At 40.1% G+C, this 20286-nt stretch overlaps 1 protein-coding gene and 1 pseudogene across 2 annotated transcripts; one reads left to right on the top strand and one right to left on the bottom strand.

The window, feature by feature from the left end:
• Positions 1–568: 568 nt before the first annotated feature.
• Positions 569–18800, top strand: LOC133648361 (transcription factor E2F2-like). 2 transcript variants are annotated; one of them, XM_062044382.1, is made up of 8 exons: positions 569–957; positions 10405–10704; positions 10835–10881; positions 15338–15393; positions 15461–15644; positions 15722–15877; positions 18013–18127; positions 18199–18800. In XM_062044382.1, the coding sequence occupies exons 1-8, from the start codon at positions 601–603 to the stop codon at positions 18367–18369; spliced, it is 1386 nt and encodes a 461-aa protein (XP_061900366.1). In that variant the 5' UTR covers positions 569–600; the 3' UTR covers positions 18370–18800. The 2 variants fall into 2 exon arrangements, with proteins under 2 accessions (XP_061900366.1, XP_061900367.1); XM_062044383.1 differs by lacking the exon at positions 569–957 and adding an exon at positions 5567–5848.
• LOC133648069 (transcriptional activator protein Pur-alpha-like) lies at positions 6230–7097 on the bottom strand (annotated as a pseudogene).
• Positions 18801–20286: the final 1486 nt, after the last annotated feature.

Raw genomic sequence — 20286 nt, 5'->3', positions numbered from 1 at the left:
AAATTATGTATATTTTGTTTTGTTTTTGTTTTATTTACTTTTAAGCTTTACTTTTTCTTCAATTTCCTTTTTAAAGTAGTTTTGTTTTAATATTTTGGACAATTGTCTGGAAAGTTTGGCAACGAGTAAATATTTTTGATGTCCATATTTTGAAAAAGTACTAAATATTTTGCTAATCTTCATGTTCATATTGCTGTTTTGTATCGTATTTTTGTTTAAATAAAGTTATGAAGAAAAAAATTACATTTCTGCGTTCCTTTTATTCACACGCATGCGCATATGCAGGGGGTCCGGACCAAGCTAATACAGCACATTTTAACACTTATTTCGTAGCTTCGGACCAAAAAACGATGTCCACACATACAATCCTTCTCAAAAATAGACGCATAAGTCATTTTTGGGCTCCGTTTCCGATGGCAGACTTTGAGTTTTAGTCACATTTTTATCTCCGAAACCAGCGTGATTGGCTCATCTGCCTGGTGACGTCAGCGACAGAGCGACTGGAGGCAGTTTCCGCATTCATACTACATCATGTGTTTTGCTTCCATCTATCTCCCGAATCATGCTATTTTCCCCTGTAATTTCAACAAATCATTCATTATGCCTAGCAGGTGCGTTGCAGTAGGCTGTAGCAATACAACAAAAGAAGGAGTCAGCCTGCACACATTTCCAAGAAACAAGAAGATGAGGAAAGTATGGACCGCTCAGATCAAATTGACTCGCGCAGAATGGGACGGACCCAGCGAGAGGAGCGTCGTTTGCAGCGATCATTTTCATGACTCGGACTTCGAAGATGAAGGCCTTTGGTTGGAGTTTGGAATGAAAAGATCGAAAAAACTCAAACCAAATGCAATCCCGAAAATCAAGAGCATTTTTGAGGGGAGAGAGACTGAGTTAGAAAGTGCAGACAAGAGAAAGAAGAGCAGACAAGACGCGCGGAAACCACGGAATAAGAAGGTAAGCGAGAGTGGTCCTGTGAAATACCGGGAGTTTTTACCGGTGGACAGTGTCGTGGTATGGGTTGTAATGATCAGTCGGTTTATGCAAGCAATGTGTTTTATTCCGACCAGCCTCAGTCTACCATAGTATTCAGTGTCACAACATCAAGCGTCATTACCTAACATCCGGTCGGGGACATCCTGTATGCTATTTCAAAATAAAGGCATACCAGATAACACCACATCTCCCTTTCTAGAAAACTAAACAGACTGTAACAATTACTGCTGTATGTCAGATAATGTAAAAATCTGTAAACCTTTGCATGAAATATAACATGTATTAACATGTTTATGTATTAACATGCATATAACATGCATACCAGATAACACCACAGACAGTCTTTGCTTTCTTTTTTTCTGCGTCTTTACGTACGACAACAGCTGAAACTTAGAGCAAGCGAGAGTGAGTAATTGTAATATTGTGACACTGTTGTCTTGCATGCAATCAAGCCGGGTTTAACACATACAGTTCATTTCCGGTTAAAAAACAAAACACATCTCTGACGGTATTTACAATTACCATTGATTGATTGATTGAGACTTTTATTAGTAGGTTGCACAGTGAAGTACATATTCCGTACAATTGACCACTAAATGGTAACACCCGAATAAGTTTTTCAACTTGTTTAAGTCGGGGTCCACTTAAATTGATTCATGATACAGATATATACTATCAGATATATACTATCATCATAATACAGTCATCACACAAGATAATCACATTGAATTATTTCCATTATTTACAATCCGGGGTGTGGAGGGGGGGGGGGGGGTTAGGTTTGGTTGTTATCATCATCAGTCATCAACAATTGAGAACAGAGAAATGGATATTGGAACAGTGTAGGTCTGACTTGGTAGAATATGGACAGCAAGTAGTAGTAGTAGTAGTAGTAGCAGAGAGAGAGAGAGAGCGAGAGAGAGAGAGAGAGAGAGAGATCAGAAGGCATAAGAAAAAGTTTCTGCATTTGATTGTTTACATTTGATTATTAACAATCCGGGGAGGGTGTTAGTTTAGGGTTGTAGCTGCCTGAAGGTGAACTTTTATTGCGGTCTTGAAGGAGGATAGAGATGCCCTTTCTTTTATACCTGTTGGGAGCGCATTCCACATTGATGTGGCATAGAAAGAGAATGAGTTAAGACCTTTGTTAGTTCGGAATCTGGGTTTAACGTGGTTAGTGTTTGTGGTTATGGCGGTCATTTACGTTAAGGAAGTAGTTTGACATGTACTTCGGTATCAGGGAGGTGTAGCGGATTTTATAGACTAGGCTCAGTGCAAGTTGTTTTACTACCATTCATTGGGTTTCACCTTTAATTGCAAATATTACTGTCTGTCCTGTTTCAGTGTAAATCTTTAACAGAATATTTATTTGTATTTATTCTAGCAGTTACTCTTTTTAATACTTAACATAAATGAGCCCCAACAGCACGGTGAAACAGGGGTTAGTGCGTGTGCCTCACAATACAAAGGTCCTGGGTTCGATCCTGGGCTCTGGATCTTTCTGTGTGGAGTTTGCATGTTCTCCCCGTGACTGCGTGGGTTCCCTCCGGGTACTCCGGCTTCCTCCCACCTCCAAAGACATGCACCTGGGGATAGGTTGATTGGCAACACTAAATTGGCCCTAGTGTGTGAATGTGAGTGTGAATGTTGTCTGTCTATCTGTGTTGGCCCTGCGATGAGGTGGCGACTTGTCCGCCCGAATGCAGCTGAGATAGGCTTCAGCACCCCCCGCGATTCCGTAAGGGACAAGCGGTAGAAAATGGATGGATGGATGGTTTTCACCTTTAATTGCAAATATTACTGTCTGTCCTGTTTCAGTGTAAATCTTTAACCAAATATGTATTTGTATTTATTCGCCATCATACTGTACAACTCCTCTCTGGGGGGGTACTACGATGACAGGGGATGCAAAACAATAACATATACCCCCATTATTTATTATTTACTTTTTAAATTATATCTCAACTCTGTACACTGCTGCTGGAATTTTAATTTTCCTGAGGGAACTCTCCTGAAGGAATCAATAAAGTACTATCTATCTATCTATCTATCTATCTATATATCTATCTATCTAGCTAGCAGTTACTCTTTTTAATGCTCAACATACATTAGCCCAACGTGACTGGGATAGGCTCCAGCTCCCCCCGCGACCTCGTAAGGGACAAGCGGTAGAAAATGGATGGATGGATGGATGGTTTTTACCTTTAATTGCAAATATTACTGTCTGTCCTGTTTCAGTGTAAATCTTTAACCAAATATTTCTTTGTATTTATTCTAGCAGTTACTATTTTTAATGCTCCACGTAAATTAGCCACAACATGGCTGGGATAGGCTCCAGCATCCCCCTTCGAAGCCGTAAGGGACAAGCGGTAGAAAATGGATGGATGGATGGATCAATGAGTAAAGTTGGTACAGTATCTGCATGGATTGTAGGATAGGAACGCATATTTTTTACTCATCCCTCAACATACAGTTAAACAAGTCAAACGTAATAAAAAAACTATGAACAACTAAAATGAATCAGTAATAATAATAACTCTTTAACTATAATGTTATCTGATCATGCAACACATAGCGAAAATGTTTTTGTAGAAATAAAAACAAGTACTTGAATATCTGCTTGTCATCTTGACTAATGATCTCAAAGCAAGTTATCCATCAATTTGTCTGTAAAAAAATATATAATTGTGTGAAAATATAATGAGGCGATTATATATTCATATTCATTTATATTTACTGTTACAAGCAGCCATCTGAAGGCAGCTGTAACTGCAATGTGGCCCTCAATGAAAATGAGTGTGACACCCCTGCTTTAGATCCTTTAAATTACTCATAACACCATATTTCTTGTTAATTAGTTTTTTTAACTGAAAAATAACCCTGAAAAACATTTATTTTGTTAGAAATGAACCCTTTTTTATTTTTCCCATTAAAAAAGCTCTGACATCCAAAACTGATACAAAAAAAATAAAAAGGGGTGAAATTGTAATCTCATGTGAAGGGTTTTTGAATAGTTTAATGTTTTTGTTCAGGGAACATTTCATGTAAGAGGGGAGAATATGTTATCTATTTTGCCTTATTCAGGTCACTGTAGCATGCAGGCATGGGAGCAGTGTTGGGATGTGTGTCTCCCGTCACACGGACATAATAGGGACAGTCAAGTGTTTATTGTGTACATGTTAAAACTCATGTATTGTTACTCATGTAGTAACAATGTAAATAACTCATTAACTACTCACCACAACATCCAGAGATTGGGAGAAATTCATTTTCTGTTGCAATGTGACTTTCATGTCAACTCATTACCAGTCAAACTGTCTGATTTTCACCAACAGACCTTACTTTACTGGAAATTATTGTTTAAACACAATTTCTCTCCACACATCACACCTATATGGAATAATCGTTACATTCTAGTTAATAAAAAATCCATACATATATATAGAATAATGCAACTGTGTATTTGGGCGTCAGACATTTTATGGACAGTTGTGGCAGTTTGTTTACGTATGAAAAAATGTATGAAAAGTATCAATGTTGTTGTGCAAAAAATCTGTTTTAAAAGATCACCAGAGCAATACCTCTATGCTTAAAATCTGTGGTGACTCAGAATGTTTTGTATTCAAACACGACCCCTTGTCTGAGAAACCTTAATATTGAAGATGTTCATTTCTGTGATGAAAAATGTTCCAGCAAATATATGAGTGCAGTATTAGTGAAATCATATTTTTTCCGGACACAGTTCATAGACAATATAGCCTGAAGGAGTTTACAAAAGTTGAACTAACGAAAATAAGGACAAGATATATTACACAATTCTTCCCAAAATTTAAGAAAATACAATTTAAAATTATTAATGGAATATACCCTTCAAAGGATTTTTTTGAAACTTAAATTTATGAATGGAGGTTGATGGCTGTTATGTATATGGAGCTGTAGAGGATGTCAATCATCTGTTTGTGTAATGTGATAGTGTACATGTGTTTTGGGAGGAGATCAGAGATTGGCTGAGAAACAAGGGTGTGGAGATGTCCCCATTCTCTATAGAAGAGATCAAATTTGGTATTTTTTATAAACGACTGTAACATGGAAATTTTTGTCAACATTATTATGCTCCAGGCAAAAAAAAATTCTACATAAATGTCGATTTTTTAAAGTAAGATCTACATTTTCTAATTGACTTAATAATTTACAATTATCAATCAAATCTTGGAGGATGATTAAGAGTACAATAACCCTTAAATTGATATATTTGTTAAAAACATTTAAAGTGATTTAGGTAGCCCCTTTTTGTCTTTCATATTTTGTATTATTATTATTAAATACTCTATCTGTATTTGCTTTTGTTTTCTTTCCTTGACATGTTTCGCTGGGGTTGAAAGTGCCTTGAATTTTGTTTGCATTATAAATGTATGTTTTTCGTTCAATAAAAAAAAAGAATTAAAAAGAATAAAATAAAGAAATAACCTACTCACAGCAACACAATTCAAAGTGATCCCGATTTTAAAAAATGTATTTTGCTCGTCCTCTCCAGTAGAGGGCGCCCTAGCAACAGGCGCAGATTTGTTTTCATTCCGTTGTTGTACTTCCGCGTCAACAAACACAATTTCCGGTGTAAAGAAAGATCGTCTAGTCTGAACAGCGAAGTTAAAACTGAGCTTTGTGGACTCAGGGCGGGTTCGGATGTGCTTATAGTCCACATTGGCTTGGTGTGGGTCTCGGGCTGAGGCTCAGCATGGTCAAGTGTGTTGTTTCCGGATGTCCGAACCGCGTGTCGAACGGTAACCGTGGGGGCATCAACCGACCACCGAAGAGGTTCTTCCCCTTTCCCAGAGACCCAGCGAGGGTGAAGGTATGGACTTGATAGCAGAGCATAAACATGGCACATTTCGCAACTTATGTGTTTTTTTGTCCTTCTTTAGTTGCTAGCCTTTAATGGGTGAGGGCGGACCTACGTCACTTTCGCCTACCAATCCCCTAGCAACCGGGAATTCGTTGAAAACAAACCAGCTCACAGCGAACACAGCATTGACAGAAAAAGCATTTAACGAGCGTTGCGGCTTGGAAGTCGGCGTTAAATCCTTCATTTACGCATTTTTACTTATTCGCATATCGTGTGAAAAAACGAAAATGTATTATTTGCGTCAGACTCGTCTCAGTGAACTTTAAAGCTTCTCAGGCTTAGCTTAGCTTGCTAGTTAGCCTGCGCGCTACTAAGAAAGAGACCCGGAAGTTAACAACTTTGTGTGAACACACCGTACTTGTTGGAGCCCACGTCGAAGAAGAAGTGCTTGTTGTCCACAGTCATCGACGAGCCCTCCGGCAGCTCCGCGGGCTCCTCGTCCACGCCGTAATCGTCAATAAGTTTGACCATAGCGTAGCGGAACTCGACAACTCCCTGCGCCGGGAGCGCGATGGTCTGACCCCAAGCCGGGCCCCCTGTTCACGGTCTGCCGGATCTTCAAGAACCGTCCCCGCTGGTTCTCTTTCAGGTCCATGTAGTACTTCCGATTCTCCCGCACTAGGAACTCGCTTTTCAGGGCCCGCCGCGGCTCATCCTGCACCATTCCCGGGTTGCTGGGACCCAACTGGGCGTAGTGTTCGATGAAGTCCCCCAAGTAGTCGCGGAACTCGACCGCCACCGACATAGACAGCGTGAGGCTGCCACCGGCCCGACTTCGGCTATCTTCAAGAAGCGGCCTTTGGCGTTCTGCTTGACGTCCAAGTAGAAGCGTTTGTTTTGGATGTCAACTCGCTTGGACGTCAGCTCCTGCGTCTCATGCTGGAAGCCGAGCCCGTCCCTCCCGCTGTAGCGTGCATGGAACCGAAGCCTGGGCCCGTGGCTGTCTCGTCTCTGTGGGCTTTTATCACGCTTTGGCAGAACAAAATACAACCTTTGTTTTCTCTGTTTCCAGTTGTGGTTAGCACAACCAAAAACAACACAGTTTTTCGGCATTTTGGAGGCAGAATGACGGGTTTAACCAGCATAGGTCGACAGGTTAAAGAGTAATGGCAACTGTTTGTTTTCAACGCCAGTCTGGTTGCTATGGCTCGAAGAACCCGTATGGAGCTCAGTTGCCCGGATGTCGGCCCTCACCCATTGGCAAATTGCTGTTAGCCGGTTTGCTTACGTGATGACGTCATTTAACGCTAAATCTAAACCCTTATTCGTACAAAGTTGGAATCTTTGGCTTGCTTTCACCATCCTAAACTTCCAGGCTTTTAGAATTTTATTTTCTACAAAAGTTTAGCTTTAATGTTTTGTAGCCTTCTCTTGATGTCTGGTGTATATATTGAAGAGGATAACATTTATTACGTTATTAAACCACACAATATAACTATATACTAACAGACCAGCCTTCACAGTCTGATTTATGCCTATCATTAAATTAAACTGCACTTTTAAAATGTTTTTGCTCATCCACAATTCTTGTGAGACAAAAGCACACGTCTTTCTCTTTTCTGTTCTAAATAGCAAAAAACTGCTGGCACGAGGCGGCTAACAACAGTGCCACCACCAAAGACATGCACCTGGGGATAGGTTGATTGGCAACACTAAATTGGCCCTAGTGTGTGAGTGTGAATGTCTGTCTGTCTGTCTGTCTGTGTTGGCCCTGTGATGCGACTTGTCCAGGGTGTACCCCGCCTTCCGCCCGAATGCAGCTGAGATAGGCTCCAGCACCCCCCGCGACTCCAAAGGGGACAAGCGGTAGAAAATGGATGGATGGAAGTGCCGCGAACGCCCTTATCACTTTCCGTAATGCCCTAAAAAAATTGACCAGCATTGACGGCAAGAACATGCTGTGACCGCCCTTGACTTTTTACTTGTTAATGGACCAGGGATGTAACGATAAATTGTATACTAATAAACCGCGGTAAAATTCCTGACAGTTAGTAATACTGTTTAAATGTTTAATTACCGAAAACCCGTCATTTATTATTGAAAAGAAAAGAAAAGGAGTCGCCGCAGCACCGGCGCATGCACACTAACGTCGTTTGGCTTGAAACATGGAGGAAAGCAACGATAGACTTTGCTCCGTAGAGTTCCTCTCGAACTAAACGGAGCCAAGCGCTTTGTTTAACTTCCTTTCCCCTTGTTTCATTTCCGTGCAGTCTTTGCGTGCATCCAAGAGTGCACTGCTGCTGTTAAATGACGACAGGTGTGGACAATATTGGAGAAAGACTAATTTGTCCCACACTAAAAGAATACCGTGGAGGAGATGTTGATTTCATTTTCTCAATAGAGCGTACATCAGCTGCTGTGACAGAGTTAGTGACGTGAGGAAACATGCAGCAGGCGATATCACAACTTGTTTATAAAGTCTTCAGTTTGTTTACTGGGATGCTCACTGGTCCTTTATTTAACTGCAAACTTTTTCTGTGTTCCGATAACATCAATACTAGCTAAAATGTTTTATCAGCTCTTCTAATTGAACGCAGGCTGTGAAGATTGTGTATTAGATGTGAGAGGTATCACTCCTGTTTTTCTGTGGGCTAATCTGTTGCGCTAACACATGGTGAAAAGAACAAAGCTTGTTTTTTAGACTTCATCTTCATTAGCCAAACTGCTTTGTTTTATATTGATATCAAAAAGTAAACACCATGTTTTTACATGTTGTGGATTTGTTCATTTCAGAAAGTTACTTTGAAAACCATTCATGTGACATAGCAAGCACGTTAATGTTTTATTGTTTATAGTTAATACCTATACGACATATTTCTGCTCAAACTCTTAATGGATCTGTCCCGATATGGCATCTACATCCACATTAAAAAGTACATAACTTAAAAAAATACTTCTCTGTATTAAAATATAAAAATAGAGATAAAGGCATAATGTAATGTGAGAAGGGTGACAGATTGATACTATTAATGAACATAAAGACAAATATTTGCCTTTAAATATATTGATTACGTTTATAGCCTCATTAGACATTACGTTCACACCCCAACCCAACACTGTTTTAACTAACATAATAAATAATACTAATTAATTAATAATCATGATTATCATTGTGATTTCACTATTGATAAAAAATCATCTTGATTATTAATTTGGCCATAATCGTGCAGCCTTATGTGTAAGACTAGATCTCATATATGATGAACACACTATTTTTATTCATATGGACAAGTGCAGTCACATCTTATGGCCATCGGGTGCCATCTTGCAAAATTCTTACAATTGTTTTTATTTGTTTATCTCCTATGTCCATAAGGTGATATCTTGCACAATTTACACTTTTATTTTTACTTAATTATGCTATTTTGTTTCTGCCATATTACTTTGTTTATAAAGCTTGTGTTGTTTTCATGTTCACATTCAATTTTTACTTGATAAGTACAGTGTTCTTATTAACAATAATGTTTCTTCTTCAAAGGAAATCATTTTGAATGTGTTGTTTGTTTTTTTCAATAAAACTTGGTTAAATGATTTCAGTAAAAGTACTTTTAGAAAATTTTGAGCACATTTAAAAATACAGCGATAATAATAATAGGGATACATTTGATCACAATAACCGTGATAAGAAATGTTCATACCGTGACATCCCTAATTGTAACGTAATTGTTTCGTCAAATAAATTGATAAAAAAAACAACATGACTTTTTTTCTTACATTTTCAACTGTTTAAGACATCGCATAATTAACGTTAATCGGTATAAACCACATGGGTGCAGCCATTTTGGACGCGTGTGTCAAAGGTTAACCGACAACGGGAACGGCCGAGTTGTTCCAAGATTTTCCGAGACATACACCAGTTGCATCAGGGTCTGGAAGGGCGTCAGGTGTTCGGTGAATTTAGGTCAGGCAGCTCTCAAAATGCCGATTAAGGAACGAAGCAAAAAAGAAAACACAAACAATTACAGGCTGTTGAGAAAAATGTAGCAAGCTACAAAACTTCTTTAGATAGGTTAATTTCATAGTTTGAATGGACTGCTAAATTAGTCGATCGTTTGCCCTCGAAACTCAGCAGTTCTAGACTTGTCACTATTGTTTATGTGCTGTATCGTGAATGTTTATTTTGATTCGTGCCTTTGTTTACTTTTTTGTAAACCTTGAACATAAGTCGCTGATGTAAACAATAATGGAATGAAAATTGCATGACGTTTTATTTATTCGTTTATACACAACTTTACTAAAGTTTACTACGAAGTAGGTCATACACTATATGATAGTCAATTTCAATTTGACATTTTATTATTTGTATATCATATACTTGTGTGTGTATATTATATACAGATGCGTGGGCATCTCAAATAAGGAATGTGGATGACAGGCAAAATTCCAAAAAAGTGCGGTTTTCCTGAAAGACATCTTCATGTAGACAAAGGTGGTCCATATATTAGAAACTGTTGTTTATGCTGATTTAGAGAAGTACAACCACAATAATAAACATGATGATGAAGGTATGGCTGGCGGCGTTACGAGAGACGGACAAACAAGATCTGGCTGAGCCACACCTGATCTGTGAGGAGCACTTCCTGCCTGAAGACATCTCTGTCAAGGGGGTGAGCAACGACGCAATTCCCATCATGCCGCCCTACCTGGATGGACCGCTAGGCATCATCAACCCCTGGGGAGTCGAGTCGTCCGAGGAAGAGGACCAGTGGGGCCCTGTTAGCTGCGAAGAGGAGGAGGATGAAGAGGAAGGTCGGGATGAAGCAGCTCAGGTGGGACCTCCTCCTACACCACCGCCACCTCAGAAGGTGAGCTCCTGATCGCATGTGCGTGCATACAAGTTTGGTAACTTGAAAAAATTCAATAATATCTTATTTTATTAATAAAAACACCTGTAACTATTACGCTGGAATATTTGTAACTCTTTGTGCTTTGTAGGCGCCGAGTCAGACTTTTCACGTTACTTCAGAGGCCAAGACATCGAGGTAAACATTTTTATTTCATACTACATTAACGCATACAGTATTTTAGATTTCAAACACATGCCATAACCTTTTAATGCATATTTTTTGTAGAAACTGTTTGGGTGTCTCATAGAGTTGGGGGAAATTATTGCTTCTTTGATGCATCACAATTGGGACGTGGACAATTCTGAATAGATGGACAAACTTCCAAATATGGTTGATTTAGGTATGTTACATGAAGTAATACCGATGGTTCTAAAATGTAGAACTAGCGCTTACACACACAGAACAAAAACACCAGCAGGAGAACAGAAGCCACGCTAACCGCTAAGATAGCTTGAATGTGAAGTAATGAAACAAAACAATACAATACAATATAGGGCTTCATTTATATAATCACACCAGTATCATGATTCTATGCGTCTAATTAAAACATCGTTGTTCATACTGCATTAATATACAGTACTGTCTCAGAAAATTAGAATATTGTGATAAAGTCCTTTATTTTCTGTAATGCAACTAAAAACATGAAAATGTCATACATTCTGGATTCATTACACATCAACTGAAATATTGCAAGCCTTTTGTCGTTTTAATATTGCTGATTATGGCATACAGCTTAAGAAAACTCAAATATCCTATCTCAAAATATTAGAATATCATGAAAAAGTATACTAGCAGGCTATTTAACTAATCACTTGAATCGTCTAATTAACTCGAAACACCTGCAAGGGTTTCCCTGAGCCTTTAAAAACACTCAGCTTGGTTCAGTAAACTAAATCACAAGTATGGGGAAGACTGCTGACCTGACTGCTGTCCAGAGGACCATCATTGACGCCCTCCATCAGGAGGGTAAGACACAAAAATAAATTTCTAAAAGATCAGGCTGTTCACAGAGTGCATTTTCAAAGCACATTCACAAAAAGTCTGTTGGGAGGAGGAAATGTGGCAGGAAACACTGCACAACCAAGAGAGAGGACCACATCCTTAACAGCATTGTGAAGAAGAGCCGCTTCCAGAATTTGGGGGAGCTTCAAAGACAGTGGACTGAAGCTGGAGTCCAGGTATCAAAAGCCACTGTTCACAGAAGTGTCCGGGAAATGGGCTACAATAGCCGTATTCCCATGGTCAAGCCACTCCTGAACTCAAGACAACGGAAGAAGAGTCTGACTTGGGTTATGGAAAAGAAGCACTGGACAGTTGCAGAGTGGTCAAGAGTCCTGTTTTCAGACTAAATTAAGTTTTGTATTTCATTTGGAAGTCAAGGCGCTAGAGTCTGGAGGAAGGCTGGAGAGGAGCAAAATCCAAGTTGCTTGAAATCCAGTGTGAAGTTCCCACAGTCAGCAATGGTTTGGGGAGCCATGTCAGCTGCTGGTGTTGGTCCACTGTGTTTCATCAAGTCCAGAGTAAATGCAGCTGTGTACCAAGATATTTTAGAGCACTACATGCTTCCATCTGTTGAAAAGCTCTATGGAGATGATTTCATTTTCCAGCATGATCTGCACCTGCCCAAAGTGCCAAAACCACCAGTAACTGGTGTACTGACCATGGCATTACTGTCCTCGATTGGCCTGCCAACTCCCCTGACCTGAACCCCATAGAGAATTTGTGGGGTATTGTGAAGAAGAAGCTGAAAGACACCAGACCAAATAATGCAAATGAGCTAAAGGCCGCTATTGAAGCATCCTGGGCACCCATAACACCTCAGCAATGCCACAGGCTGATTGCCTCAATGCCACGCCGCATTGATGCAGTAATCCGTGCAAAAGGATTCCCAACCAAGTACTGAGTGCATTAATTGACATTTTTGACGTTTGATTTTGTTTTGCTGTTATAAATCTTTTTTTTTTTTTACTTGGTCTGAGGAAATATTTAAATTTTTTGAGCTGGGATTTTTGAATGTTCTTAAGCTGTATGCCATAATCAGCAATATTAAAATAATAAAAGGCTTGCAATATTTCAGTTGATGTGTAATGAATCCAGAATGTATGACATTTTCCGGAGATGTTGACATGCAGAGTTTCAAGCACTCTTCATTCTCTAGCGGGTGACTTTTCAAATTATGCTACAAATTAGCAGTAATGCTAACGCTTTTTCCGCATACTTGACATATTAAGGTTCTCTGTTCAACATATTCCCACTTGAAGCCAAACCACCGCCAGACGATGGACCCCGTGCTGTTTTTCTTCATTTTTGACCAGATTCGTACCTTCTTTCTCTCGTTTTACCACTGGCACCGCTCCGCTAGCAGCTAACGTTACCCAGGCTACTACCTGTCTGCTCCGCAAGAGCATATGACGTTGCACGCGCGACAGTATGTGACGTATGTAAGAAGGTGTGCTTGTTTTATGTCTCTGTAAGAAGCAGAGACAAGAAAGAGTGACAAGAGCCTGTGGTGTAATGCCCGCAGCTAAAAGCAACTGCGTGAGAACGTATACTCGAATATCACAATATAGTCATTTTCTATATCGCACAGAGACAAACCCGTGATATATAGAGTATATTCGATATATCGCCCAGCCCTAATACATCCATCCATCCATCCATTTTCTACCGCGTGTCCCTTTTGGGGTCGCGGGGGGTGCTGGAGCCTATCTCAGCTGCATTCAGGCGGAAGGTGGGGTAAACCCTGGACAAGTCGCCACCTCATCACAGGGCCAACACAGATAGACAGACAACATTCACACTCACATTCACACATACAACAAAAATCTTACTAGAACTACGTTACAGCAGAGGTTAACCAACTAAGAGGAAATTGACAAGTAGATTAATAAGTCAGGAGCGACAATAAGTAGGCGTGTCAAATTAACACGTAAATTGCAATTAATTCCAGTCATATTTAGCGTGTTATTTATTAAAATCGCATTAATTTAATTATTTATCTTTAACGTCAATTTCTCTATGCATGTAAGTTTCCTCACCCTCTTCTTGTGCTTGACTGAGAGCAACAACAATACCGCCCTGTGGCCCAAAGATAATATGAAGCACGGCAAAAAGGTTGTCTCAATTTGCCACGAGACTTGTGTTAGTGGCTTTAAAGAGTGGAGATAAAATTAATTACTGTATATTACCAAATAAACACCATTGGGCAAATAACCGCCCATGTCCTAATAGCCATGGTCTGTTATTTGCATAATTTAGATTAAAATCATATTGATTTCATTAAAGCCAATTTATAAGCTAAAAAGAAAAGCAAAGGTGCAGTAATTCTGGTAATTACGGTAACAGCAGACGTGTGGAGTCCAGAGAGTTACATGACAATCAAAGGCTTAAAGAAATCTGTGCCGTGATGGTTTACATTACGTGGGGATTCTGGGTAATCAACATATTGCAATGGGTCACCGCATATAGCGTAACACACACTCAACGACAACAACAAACCCACGAGGAAAAGTTTCAACATGGCAAGCAACAGTAGCAGTGAGTTGAATGAACAGGATACCGGTACACCACAACTGATGGACGGGAATACTTTAAGGGGGAAGAAGAACAGAAAGTTTGACTTAAAGTTCAAGCTAGCGGTTTTGAAGTATGCGAAGCAGAATTCTGGTTTAGTAGCGGCCAGGCAGTTTAACGTTGACCCAAAATGTGTACGAGAATGGAAACAAAAAAAGGAAGAACTACTATCTCAGTCGGCACTCAATGGAAAACGGGCTCGCTTATCTGGTGGAGGTAGGAAGAAAGTGAGCGACGAGCTTGATGTATGTTTACAATAGCTTTTACATTTAATGTTTTTTGTGCGAAAAAAAAATACTGGACAGTAACCATTGTAACCAAATAATGGCCTGGTGCAGGCTGGTGCAAAAATAAATAAAAGCCTTGTGCAAATAACCGCCTGCTTCTTTTAAACGCCTGTCTCAAAAATCGATTTTGTGAAATAAACGGCCGGGCTACTATTTGGTAATATACGGTATATCTAAAATAGGATGAAAAAATTCATAATGAGCTTACTTATCAGAAGTGTGTTAAATTTTAGGGTTTGTATACGTTTGAATGTTGCCTTGTTTTTAGCATAGAGTAGACAATGTTTTTGGTTGTTTATTTCCCTGCCTCCTCCAATAACACCTGGGAGTTGAGTTTTGCTCGTAACGCCTGCAGAGAGAGACTCCAGGCCTATAGACACAACAACTACACCCTGAACAATGAGCATATACACACACAATCCAGCCTCACCCCTTCGCCTCACCCCATGTGGCATGTTGGAACACGAAGTAGCACACTAGTGGCTGGCAGCTTTGAGACGGATGCCCGCCCCTTTGCCCCTTGTTGCAAGTCCCGAGTTGTATGTTATATTATGTATATGTGCTTTGCTATCAAGTTTTTTTTCCTCACTCGAGACTGGGCCTCCTCAATAGGAGCCCAGTTTGAGAACAACTTTTTTTTTTACTCATCCTCCCCTAGCTTCTATCTTTTACCCACCTTCTACGGGGTGCCGGAGTGGAATGAGTTGACATATTGGCCTTCTTGTCTGCAGTGTGGACCTACCGTCCAAAGAGAAGACTCCAACAACAAAGCAGTCAAGCGGACACGGTAAGACTTACTAAGTAAAAATGCTTAAAAGGGAAAAAAGATGTAGTTCCAACTGTCTTCCTCTTAGACACGTCCCTTTTCCTGCTGACTCAACGTTTCCTGCAGCTCTTGCTGGTGGCTCCAGACGGCTGTCTGGACCTCCATCAGGTGGCCAGCAGCCTGCAGACCCGCAAGTGTCACATCTATGACATCATCAGCGTCCTGGAGGGCGTCCGCGTGGTCCAGAGGACTGCCAGAAGGGTCCAGTGGATGTAAGTCTGTAATGTTATGTTTTTTATTTTTTAGTGCACTAAAAATATTGTGTCCTTCTTTCATTGTTGTCCCACAGAGGACATAGTCCAGTCTCCAAGTTTCTGTGGAAGGACAAGAAAACTTTCCAGAAGGAACTAGAAAACTTGAAGATGGTGGAGAACGCGCTAGACGGCCTCATCAAAAACTGTGCTCAGCAACTCTTCGACATGACGGATGACAAAGTAAATGCCACATATCCTTTTGTCGTTACAGGGCGCTCTAACAAATCAATTCTAAAATGAACAGGGAGCCAGTGCAAACTCTCAAGAATTGGGGTTATATGCTCGCGTTTCATGGCCCCTGTTAAAAGTTGTGCTGCCGCGTTCTGGACTAACTGCAATCGGGAGAGAGCTTTTTGGCTAATGCCAGCATAAAGTGCATTACAGTAGTCCAGGTGACTTGAAATAAAAGCATGCACGACTTGTTCAAAAAGGTTAAAAGACAAAAACGGTTTTACCTTTACCAAAAGACGAAGATGATAAAAACACGATTTTAAAACGCCATTGACTTGTTTGTCAAGTTTAAAATCGCTGTCTATAGTGACGCCAAGGCTGGTGACTTTGGGACGCACATAATTTAGCAATGGTCCCAAGTCAGTGAGGGCCAGACCAAAAACTGAAATTTCCGTTTTTCCCTCATTCCTCATTCTTTTGTGCGAATGAGTGTGAATGAGTGTAAATGGGGGAGGGAGGTTTTTTGGGTTGGTGCACTAATTGCAAGTGTGTCTTGTGTTTTTTATGTTGATTTAATTTTAAAAAAAAAAAAATCTTGTGCGGCCCGGTACCAATCGATCCACTGACCGGTGGTTGGGGACTACTGGGCTAAAGGACACAGTATGGCTATGTCTCAATTGGTGCAGTTGCCTACTTAGACTCATGTGCAGGATCTGTTGTCTTTTGAGTGTGTAACACTTATGTACCTAAACTTAGTCTGAGTGCATAAGTGTGTTATATTAGTGTACTTGCACATATTTTTTGACTGCACTTATTTTTTTGAGTGCATAAATCTGTCACACTTGCCTACTAATACTAAGGCCATGTCCACACAAACACGGATACTTTCAAATATGCATATCCGGGTTAAAACGATCGCCATCCACACGAGTGTAGTTTTAAAACAGTGTTTGTCCATACGCTAATGCATAAACATGCACGTTTTGTTCAATCAGAAACCTAGAAAAGCAGCTACAGCTGACTTTGTGGCATTACGCCTCTGTTAATACAATGTCTATTGTGATATACTAGACATACAATGACATGTGCATTATTTTTTAAATCAGCCCACACTTACACAGGGAGCATTATAGATATTTTTTAATTGCAAATGTGTTGCTGACACCCAACACTCGAGGAATTATAGCATGTTTAATCAGCATCATGGTGACATATTTCATGTGCAGTGAAGTGTACATTATCTTCTAAATCAGCGCACATTAACAAAAAGCAGAGGAAGCCTCTTGATTTTTTTAAGTGCCTATAACACGCGTACACGCATGTGCTGCTGCAAAACTCTTGTGGAATTATAACGCATTTGATTATTAATATAGGGATATTTTGCAATGAAGTGTACATTGTCCTGAACATCAGTAAACACCAACAAGGAGCCCAGGATACATCAAGTTTTTTATTTTTAGTCGCCTAGGCGCATACGGCTGCGTAAGCACGCTCACGGCCGCGCCCCCATCTACACTAATGGAGCCAACACACGTACAGTAATTAAATAACTTCATGATCTGTTGTTTAGGGTTGAAAACGATAATGTCACACTTTTCTTATGAAAAAAGCCAATATTAGGCCCTTAGTCTTTTAAATGCATACGCAAGTGTTGCGTACTTAAATTTTGTTTTTGAATGCATAAGTGTGTTACATTTGCGTACTTACACTTAGTTTTTTGAGTGCATTAGTGTGTTACACTTGCATACTTACACTTAGTTTTTTGAGTGCATTAGTGTGTTACACTTGCATACTTACACTTAGTTTTTTGAGTGCATTAGTGTGTTCACATTTGAGAAGTACAGCAAAAAAAAAGCAGTACACTCAATAATCAGATGTGCTCAAAACACTCAAAATTGTTGGGTACGTAGTGATACACTTAACGCTCTCTTGAACTCTTGCGATAAATAGTCACCATTTTGGCTACTTAGCAGAAGGGGAGGGGCTAACTTGAGAAAGGAGTGAAGATGGTTGTTTGCGGTAAGTGTACAATGACAGTAATGCAATTGGGACAGCACTATTTTGTCAACAATTACACAGTGTACACTGTATACTCATTTAAAATATTCCATTTGAGAGACAGCCTGAGATTGCTCCTTGACTTTTCTGTGTGCACGGCGGCCTACATCACACACGAGGACATCAGCCGGCTACCCTCCTTTGACGAGCAGACGGTGATCCTGGTCAAAGCTCCGGAGGAAACCAAACTTGAGGTCCCGGCGCCCACAGAGGTAACCAAACACAGAAAGGCAAACATTGACAAGCTACAACCTCATTAAGTGTTTATTCATCACCTGTGCAGGACAGCATAAAGGTCCACCTTAAGTCGAGTAAGGGTCCAATAGCGTTGCTGACCTGCGACATTGGTACAGGAGGAGTGAAAGTGAAAGAAGAGATGAGCGGCTGCTTCGTGACGCTGGAGGAAAGTCGCATACAGATGCAAACGTTGCACACAGACAGTAACAGCCGCTAGGGTGGCCTCCTTTTTTCCTTTTCTTTTTACACTCTGGATGGTCCGAGGCTTTATTTGCTTGTATGCCCACACAATGTTTATTGGTAAACATTTGACACTGAATCCAGCAAGAATCTCCGAAAGGCGTCTGTGCAAGAACATCAGTCCAAATAAAAAAAAAGGTTTTAGTTTTTTGTTGTTGATGTGTTTTATATGTATCATTTATTGCAGTTAAAGGAAACGCCTTATGAGAACCACAAATGTAAGAAAGCATCACTTGGAAACAAAACATCTGTTGTTTTTCTGTTAGCCACAAGGATGCGCTAGTTGTCTTCAGAAAAAAGTTTTTGGACTCCGAATTTTGTTTGTTTTCATTATCATGGTTTGATTGTTGTTTCTGTTTCAGAGAGTAAATCCATCAAATATGCTGTAAATACTAATAAAACCTACTAGCAAAGTCCAAGTTGTCTAAATCGCCATTAATTTAGTGTAGCCTCAATGATTCCTATCTATGGTTACTAGGGATGATACTCGAAACCGGTTTTCCTGGTTGTTTGATAAGAAAAGAACCGAGTCCTCGGACTCGAATCCCTTTTTGAGAACCGGTACCCGTTATTGAGACCACTATAGTAAAGGAAAAGAGTTGATTCTTTATTCGAATCCCGTCCCGACCAGAAATGCTCCGTTGGACATCACAAGAATTGACGTCACGTAGCTCAGTCATTAGGCACAGATAGCGAAAGCAGGAAAACAATGGACGGGAAAAGGCGCTCCAAGGTGTAATAAAGTTCAAAACAAAAGCTATCATCCATCGAATAACTTTACTGAGAGATTTTAGCAGGGTAAAACACATGACGAACACTTTTACGACCAACCGGAAACATAGCAACCAGGCTAGCAACGCACCTCCTTTACGGCAGCTGTCGCAACGTTCTTAAAATAACCGCAGCACATACATATATATACAACATATCTCCCTTTTTTAACTTTTGTTTTTCTTTCCTTGTAAACAAAACAAAATCACACTGTAGATGTGTTGTCTGTCTAATTATAAATAATGCAGACGAGGCGTGTTGGCTGAGTTCTTGACGTTTACTTTTACAGCGTGGCAACATGCAACACTTTTCGGGGCTACCGCGCATGCTCGTAACTCCTGTTGCATGCTGGGTAGTGTACTTGTTATATTCTCTCGCTCATAGCAACCGGGAATTCGTTGAAAACAAACCAGCTCACAGCGAACACAGCATTGACAGAAAAAGCATTTAACGAGCGTTGTGGCTTGGAAGTCGGCGTTAAATCCTTCATTTACGCATTTTTACTTATTCGCATATCGTGTGAAAAAACGAAAATGTATTATTTGCGTCAGACTCGTCTCAGTGAACTTTAAAGCTTCTCAGGCTTAGCTTAGCTTGCTAGTTTCAGGCTATTTGGAAAAACATTTCTCAGACAAAACGCTGATTTTTACTGATGGGTCAAAAGACCCTGATACTGGAAGAACAGGAGCTGCAGTTTTCATTCCACAATACAAGATACACATCAAGAAAAGAACCACAGACCATCTATCAGTATTCACAGTTGAGCTTGCAGCTATCATTTTAGGGTTGGAATGGATAGAAGGAAATAACCATAAAAATACACTAATAGCATCAGACAGTTGGGCAGCACTTACAAGCATCAAAACCATGAAGTCATGTAGGCAAGATCTCATTTTCAAAATACATAATCAACTGCACAGAATGAATAAGAGGGGATTAGCTGTTTGCTTCATCTGGGTTCCTGCCCATGTAGGGATAGAAGGGAATGAGGGAGTGGATATTCTGGCCAAACAATCACTCAGATCACACACTGTAGATATGGACATACCGTTATGTAGGGAAGAAGGTAAATCAATAATCAAGAAACATGTGGGTAAAGTGTGGCAAGAATATTGGGACATCC

Source organism: Entelurus aequoreus, linkage group LG04, assembly GCF_033978785.1.
Source record: "Entelurus aequoreus isolate RoL-2023_Sb linkage group LG04, RoL_Eaeq_v1.1, whole genome shotgun sequence".
NCBI lineage: Eukaryota > Metazoa > Chordata > Actinopteri > Syngnathiformes > Syngnathidae > Entelurus > Entelurus aequoreus.
Note: the sequence above shows the minus strand (reverse complement) of the source record. Positions and strands in the feature narration are given on the sequence as shown.